The sequence below is a fragment of the Hylobates moloch genome, unplaced genomic scaffold, assembly GCF_009828535.3.
Source record: "Hylobates moloch isolate HMO894 unplaced genomic scaffold, HMol_V3 SCAFFOLD_21, whole genome shotgun sequence".
Taxonomy (NCBI): Eukaryota; Metazoa; Chordata; class Mammalia; order Primates; family Hylobatidae; genus Hylobates; species Hylobates moloch.
The window spans coordinates 29,575,173-29,583,081 of NW_026652296.1; the positions used below are offsets into that span (position 1 = coordinate 29,575,173).

A 7,909-nucleotide genomic window follows, 5' to 3' on the forward strand; every position below is an offset into this window, starting at 1 on the left:
AAGCAACAGAATCTAATAGACATTTATAAAACATTTCATCCAACAACAATGGAATACACTCCTTGGTGTTTATGCCGAGGAAATAAAAGTGTTTTTCTCCACAACCCCTGGGCAGGAATATTAATGGTAGTGCTATTTATAATAGCCCAAAAGTGTAAACAACCACAATGTCATTCAACAGGTGAATGACTAACATAGAGTGGTACATCCATACAATGGAATACTTCTCAGCAGTAAAAAAAATGAATTATTGATACATGCAACAGCTTATATAGATTATAAGAGCATTATGCTGAGTGAGGAAAAAAGACAATCTCAAAGGGTCACATAGTGTGTGACTATATTCATATAACATTCTCTAAAAATTATGAAATGTAGAACAAATTAGTGCTTGCCAGGGGTTATGAATAGTCAGGAGAGGGAGGTAAATATGCCAATAAGACAGTAAGAGAGGGAGATCTTTTCATAATGAATAATTCTGTATTTTGATTTGTTGATGGTTGAATGAATCTAAGAAGGATCTGATAATCTAGTATTCATAGTACAGTAGTGAATTTTCAGCCTCTAGAGAAGTGCTCTCCAATGGAAGTATCTAAAAAGATGGAAATGTTCTAAATCTGCGCTATACAATATGTTAGCCACTGGTCATGTGGTTGTAAAGCACTTGATATGTGCTCTATAATATTTTGAGCAAGTTTCTTATGTTTTCTCTGCCTTTGAGTTTCTCATTTGTAAAATGGAGATAATAATATCTACCTCAAAGTGTTGCTGTAAAGGTAAATGAGTTTATGTATGTAGGACACCTACAGGAGTGCCAGCACATAGAAAGTGCTATACAAGGGTTAGCCATTTGTTATTGTCATTGTTGTGTTTTGTTCTCCTAATGTCTGGACCTTCTAATGATTCAGACTCATGGGACCATACTTCATTCTGTTTTTATAATTTTAACCTGTAAGATTCTCATTTTAATTGGAATTTCATATTTAGGAATTATTGGGTGCCTTGGATGTATGAAGAAAAGATTCACATCTGCTTCCACTAAACAACTAGCTGAATTAACAACTGAGATTTCTTATAATTAAATTCTTTACTTGATTTTTCTAATCCACATAAATAGCTTGAACTTAGGTTGAAACCCATGAGAATTTGTGGCTACAGTTCATAGGGTTCATATTTCCCTTCTCCATCCAGAGCCAAGGTTAATACTGACAAAATACAACTAATACAGATTAATTTGTGTGTTTGCGTGTATATACACTCATGTGTCAGAGAGAGAGAGATTTCATTCTTCCTTAGGCTGAGATTGTCGCCTTTGAATCTCAAGTTTATATAAGGGTATCAATTATATGTCTTCCCTAGGACTAGATCTTAGCTTTATACATCTCACATAGCCATCAAAATAATGTTCAACTTACCCTTCAGGGTTTGCAATCTTAGTTTTTGGCCTGTGCAGATTCCTTTCATTTTTGATGGTTTCTCAATATAGTAATTTCCTTTTTACATTTACCCAACTTTTTTGGTTATTTTCACCAGATACATTTTTCGATATATCTATTCTGCTATATTCTATTAATAACAGTCCACTATATATGTGTCTTGTCTAATATTGCTGAAATCTTTTTTAAATCCAATAATGAATCTCTGTCATCTAATCAGTGAGTTTAAGCCATGTGAATGTATTATAACTACTGATCTATTAGGACTTTTTTCTGCCCTCCAGTTGTGACTTATCTATTCCTAATTTTTTCTAGTTTCTGTTGGACAAATCATATTTTCTTCTGCTAATATGAATATTATAATTTTATTTTTATTTCTTTATTAGAAATTTGTCCTTGCTCTTAGGACTCATTCCTATCCTTATGTTTATTATTACTAATTTAACATCCAGCTTCAGAAATACAACTTTAATAGGATGGCTTTTTGTATTTCTCCTGACTGCTCAGACTTACGGTCTTTATCTGATGCTCCACCACCAAGTCACCTATAAGGAAAGTTTGTATTCACAGGAAGACTATAAATAATAAAACCAATCCCTTGACTAGGACTTAAACCATGTAAAAGCTGGTGGCAAAAGTAAAGGGAGGTGATCCTTGAGACCTCCGAGGTAACTGCTCTTAAATTTACATTTGCCTCTAAAAAGGATTTCTTATATGTCAACATCTCTCAGTGTAAACATATTCTTGTGTAAAACCACTATGTGACCTGAATAATGGCCACAGAGCTCATCTAAGCCAACTGGCTTATTTATTTAACGCATCTCAGTGGTTAACAGGGTTGAAATTTTTTGAAAACTGCAATCAATGATCAAAGAATGATCTAGGTAAACATTGATTCCTTGTGGCAACATTTTAATATTTTCAAAGACAAGGTACAACTGGTAGGAAAAAAAATACCCTCATGCATCTTTTTCTTCTAACTGTGGTAAAATATATGACATAATATTGGCCATTTTAGCCATTTTTCCTTTTATTTTTAGTTGACACATAATTGTACATATTTATAGGATACAAAGTGATATTTCAATACATGTATATAACATGTAATGATCAAACCAGGGTAATTAGCATATCTGTCACCTCAAACATTTATCATTTGTATTGGGAACATTCAAAATCCTCTCTTCTAGCCTTGTGAAAGTATACAATAAATTGTAGTTAACCATATTCACCTTACAGTGCTGCAACACCAGAAGTCATTCCTCCTATCTGTAATTTTGCATCCATTAGCCAATCTCTCTCCATCCTCCCCTCTCCCTAATCATTACCAGCCTCTAATATTAATATCTGCAACACTACTCTCTACTTCCATGTGCTCAACTTTTTTAGCTCCCATATACAAATAGGAACATGTGGTAATCTTTCTGTGCCTGACATTTCACATAACATAATGTCCTCCAGGCTATCCATGCTGTTGCAAAGGACAGAATTTCATTATTTTTATGGGTGAATAGTATTCCATTGTGTGTGTGTGTGTGTGTATATATATATATATATTCCATTGTGTGTATATATATGTATAGTATTCCATTGTGTGCATATATATGTATATATGTGTGTGTGTATATATACATAATATATATTCTTCTGCATATGGAAATCCAGTTTCTCCAGCATGATTTATTGAAAAGGGTATCCTTTCCCCAGGGTATGTTCTTGGTGCTTTTGTAAAAAATCAGGTGACCTCAGATCAGACCCAACTACATCATACCTTCTTTCCAAATGTGCAAGAAACCTACTAGAAATTCTTATTGTTGGAGTTTCGGATTTATGTCCTGGTTTATCTTGCCATATTCATTCTTGGATGTGAGTACATTTTGATCTTGGTCCAGCTGGGCAGAGACTCAAAGTAGGAAAAGCACGGATTCTTCCCACCAGTCTACAGCCTACAGAGTGGCATTCGGTGCGATGGGATGGAACATGCTGTGTCTCTATTCCATGTGGGGGTAAAGTGGGTGACCTCAAATTTCCTGTATCTGCCTACATGATGCAAAGCTCACAGTTCAGAAGTTTAGGGACATACTTCATATCATCCCATCTGTTCTGGTTCAGTGCATAAGAATCCAAGTCTCTGAGGAAGGTAGCATAGTGTGCAGTTCACTGGACCAAAAGCTTTGGCTGCACCTCTTCTGGAAAGCCTGGCCATGGGGCTCTTCATGATCATTGCAGTTCTGCTGTTCCAGAAACCCACAGGTAAACCAAACCAGAGGCTCACTCAAATCAACAATGGGATGGAGTATTTTCAAGAGCCAAAGGGAACCTCATAATCCACACTAAAGGGAAATAGATCCCCCAAAGATGGCTAAAGTTTATCCAACATCATCAGAAATTTCCTCTTTCTGGAGCCTTATTCCATGGTACTATCCTCAAAAAGGAGTACTCACAGAGCTAAAAAGAGGTCATAATTTCTTCTGGGAAGGATGTGTTGTTATATAAAGGAATGATCCCAATATCTAGGGATACCTTTATGTCTTTGGATACGGTTTTTACTCTGATGCTCAGCTATATTTCCTTTTACTCAAATATATATGTGTGTGTATGTGTGTGTGTGTGTGTGTGTGTGTATTCTCTATTATACTGCAGTGTGTGAATAGAGGAAGAAGCAAATTTTGGAGTTAGGTTTAAGAAACATGCCTTCAATATCTACTAGTTTGTCAACTTTGAGTAAGTAGTGAAGACTCTAGGAGCCTCAGTTTCCTCATCTACGGAGATAATGACACCTGGTTAACAGGGGTTTTATTAAATGATATAACTTCTGTGAAGCTTGGCATATACTAAGAACTCAAAAATTAGAGTTTCCTTTCCTCTTTCAAAACCAGATCTCTTACATGTGTCCCTTATTATAAGAATAGTAATGGCCTATTCCTGGCCCTCTACATTCCTAAGACCCAATAGACAACTACCTTACTGGATAACATGAAAGTCATTCTTGACCCTGATAGTGGGTTTCAACTCAGGAGAATAGTTTGATTCAGACATAAACACATAGTAACAATATATTGTTCTCTGGGCATCAGAGGAGGTGCAGTAGTAAGCAGTGCCCTGGGAGCATTCAGGATGGAGGCAGATTTGCTGAGGTTCCTATGTAAAGCATAGTTCCATAGCCTAGAATCAAGGGTTCATCTCCTTTATTTTCTCAGATAAGATCTTATGTTCTTGGCAGAGTCTATCAGATGTTAAAGGGAGGCCTAAAACCTCACAGGACCTAAATATAAGTGATCCAGTTAAATACAAACACTGAGGTTGACCTCGTCGGAAAATCCTCTTCGGAATATATGAGGGTCTACCTTGTGGATACCCCATACCCCTAATTCCTACAAGCCTCCTCTGTCTTCCCCAAAACCGACGTGCCTGCGGTCTCAAACACTGATATTGTCCTATTGCTCCTTTCTGTGTATAGTAACCGAACAACTTAAGAAGTGCTGGGCTAACTATGTACAAGGACGTTGCAGGAAAATCTGCAGAGTAAATGAAGTGCGTGAGGCACTATGTGAAGATGGGAGATACTGTTGCCTCAATATCAAGGAACTGGAAGCATGTAAAAAAATTACAAAGCCACCTCATCCAAAGCCAGCAACACTTGCACTGACTCTTCCTCAAGACTATGTTACAATAATAGAAAATTTCCCAATCCTGAAGACATAGTCTACATAAATCAAATACAATTTCCTATTCACTTGCTTCTCAACCTAGTCTGATAAACTAAGGTGATGAGATCTACATCTTCTTCCTTCTGGTTTCTTGATCCTTAAAATGACCTGCGAGCATATTCTAATAAAGTGCATTTCCAGTTTTCTGTCTCATTTTGTTCTTTAACCAGGGATTGAACACTCATTATATACTAGGTAATGAATTGATAAGAACTCAGAACCTCTCCTTGAAAAGGGGATATGACAAGTGCACTAAAAAAAAAAAAAATCCTATAGTGTGGAAGTCTGGAATAAGAAACTCAGAAACATTGACATGTAATTTAGGAGAGGGAAAGGTGAAGCAAATATTCAGGGGAAATTCATGAGTAAGTTTAGGAATAAAGCAGTGTCTTGTAATAATAAGCAAGATTTCAATGGATGAGGTTTGCTAGGGAAGGCAATTGAGTGAACAGAATGGCATCAACTAATGGAAAGAAACTGGAAAAGACAGAACATTTCAGGACATACATGCGCTTTGGATAAAGAACAAAGCACTCAAAGTTGAACTATGGGGGAAGTCTGATTTCCTAAGCTCCTATGTACCAGCAGTGAGCTGGGAAGATAGAGATAAGTAAGATTCCACTGTTGTGGAGCTCAACACTTCCTCTATAAAGTGGAGGAAGACCTAAGTAAATAACTCCACACAAAAGTTTTTAGGTTTTTGCTTTGTTGTTGTTGTTGTTAATGTGTTCATCTTTTTTGTTATTGGGGCCCTTTGGAGTTTAGGGGAAATGTAAAAGATCTAGGAATTAGTCCAAATTGTAGTGCTTTTGTTGTCTTGATATGCAAGAATAATCATCCATGTACATACTCTGCTGAATTCTTAAAGATGTACCTTCTGAATATGATTAACATGGAAAGTTTCTTCTTCAACTGCATTTCAAAGTCATTTTCTAGTTTTGTTTCTTATATCGTTTCACCATAACAATTACAAGCATTTGAAAGATTTAGTTCATCCACTGTAACATTTACCACCAATGTGTGGCATGTGTTCTCTTAATATCTCTCTTTCTGGTGTTCTAGGGCTGGGATAGGGAGTATGTAAAACAAGCCTAGAATATCTTGTGGTGCCAGAAAGTAAGCAATTGCTTAAAAATCAAAGGATAGGGTCATATTAAAGGGACACAAGAGTCAGTCTAAAAGAGCTTCAAATGACCAAAGCTGCCACAATTTGAGCAATAAAATAAATAAGATAGCACTGGATTATAATACAACATATAATAAATATCTATGAGTCCATGATGATATGAATAAATAATTGAATAAATTGGCAAATTGGTGAGAACAGATGTGCCATATAGAATAATTCCCAACAATTCATACAGATATTCCCTGCTGAAGAAGGTGGAGCTTGGCCTCGCTCTCCCTTGAGCATGGGCTGTGTTTAGCAACTTGTTTCCAAAGCGAAGTATGTGGAAAGGAGTTAAAAAATAATTTCACATGGATAAACCTGATAAGGTCATGTTTCAGATTTTATGGAGAAATCATATTGATAACATGAACCTGTGATATGATCTGATGAGAATGGCACTTCACTTCTGTTTTCTTCCTCCCTAAACCCTGCAACCCAAGATAAACAATGAAAAACATCAGAAAAACTCAAACTCAGTGGCATTCTAAACAATATTTGACCAGTATTTCTCAAAACTGTCAAATTTATCAAAAAGGAAGAAATTCTGAGCCACAGTCAAAGACCAGAGAAGGCTAAAGAGACAGGACAACTAAAGGTAATGTGGTATCCTGGATGGACTCTTGGAACAGGAAAAGAACATTAAGGAAAAACTAGTGGTGATAATAGTAATAATAATAAGTGTAGAGTCATTTAGTAGCAATGTATTTAGCTGTGATGGATGCACTGTGGTAATATAAGATGTTAACAATAGCAGAAACTGGGTGAATATTTAGGAGCTCTCTGTATTATCTTTGCAACATTTCTACAAATCTAAAACTATTCTAAAACTGAAAATGTATTTAAATTTTGGGAAACTAACCACAAAATCAATTTGGCACATTCCTTTTCTTCTTATTTACAAAAGAGCTTCTCATTTCTTCATTGAATGTTTGGTAGAATCTAATGTTAAAGTCAACTGGAACGGAACTCTTTACAGGAAGTATTGTTATAGATTAAGTTTATTGCAGGTTAAAAGGCAATTCAGTTTTCTATGCCTTCTAGTCAACTGTTGTATTTGGCATGTATACTTTTCCCATTTTCTAAGATTTTCATACTTGCTATCCTAAAATTCTTTGTAATATCTTCTTTTTATCTTATTAATGCCTGTAAGATATGTAATGACATCTTCTTTTTCATTTCTGACATCTATTATCTGTGTGTTTCCTCTTTTTTCTTGATAAGTCTCACATTCACTTATTAATTTGATTTATCTTTACAGAAAACAAATTTTCTTCATTAATTTTAGTTTCCATTTCTTAGACTGTGACTTGCATTGCCCAATTAAAAGTGATTGAAAGTGACAGGTTCACTTTCAAGTGGAAACTTAACAGCCAGTGTGTCCATGTGCAGTGGCTCACACCTGTAATTCAGCACTTTGGGATGCCAAGGCGGGCAGATCACCTGAGGTCAGGAGTTTGAGACCAGCCTGGCCATGGTGGTGAAACCCTGTCTCTACTAAAAACACAAAAATTAGCCAGGCATGGTGGCAGGTGCCTGTAATCCCAGGTATTTGGGAGGCTGAGGAAGGAGAATCACTTGAATCCGGAAGGCGG

At 36.1% G+C, this 7,909-nt stretch overlaps 1 protein-coding gene across 1 annotated transcript; it reads left to right on the top strand.

Annotated features, from left to right (window-relative positions):
• Positions 1 to 3,566: 3,566 nt before the first annotated feature.
• On the top strand, positions 3,567 to 5,141 carry DEFB127 (defensin beta 127). Its single transcript, XM_032143007.2, has 2 exons — positions 3,567 to 3,689; positions 4,897 to 5,141. The coding sequence occupies exons 1-2, from the start codon at positions 3,641 to 3,643 to the stop codon at positions 5,139 to 5,141; spliced, it is 294 nt and encodes a 97-aa protein (XP_031998898.1). The 5' UTR covers positions 3,567 to 3,640.
• The last annotated feature ends 2,768 nt before the right edge of the window (positions 5,142 to 7,909 follow it).

Bases quoted from the DNA above. Each gene is read 5' to 3' on its own strand.
- DEFB127 (XM_032143007.2), top strand. From the start codon at position 3,641: ATGGGGCTCTTCATGATCATTGCAGTTCTGCTGTTCCAGAAACCCACA. The intron at 3,690-4,896 runs GTAAACCAAACC...TTCTGTGTATAG, and splicing joins GCTGTTCCAGAAACCCACAG to TAACCGAACAACTTAAGAAG.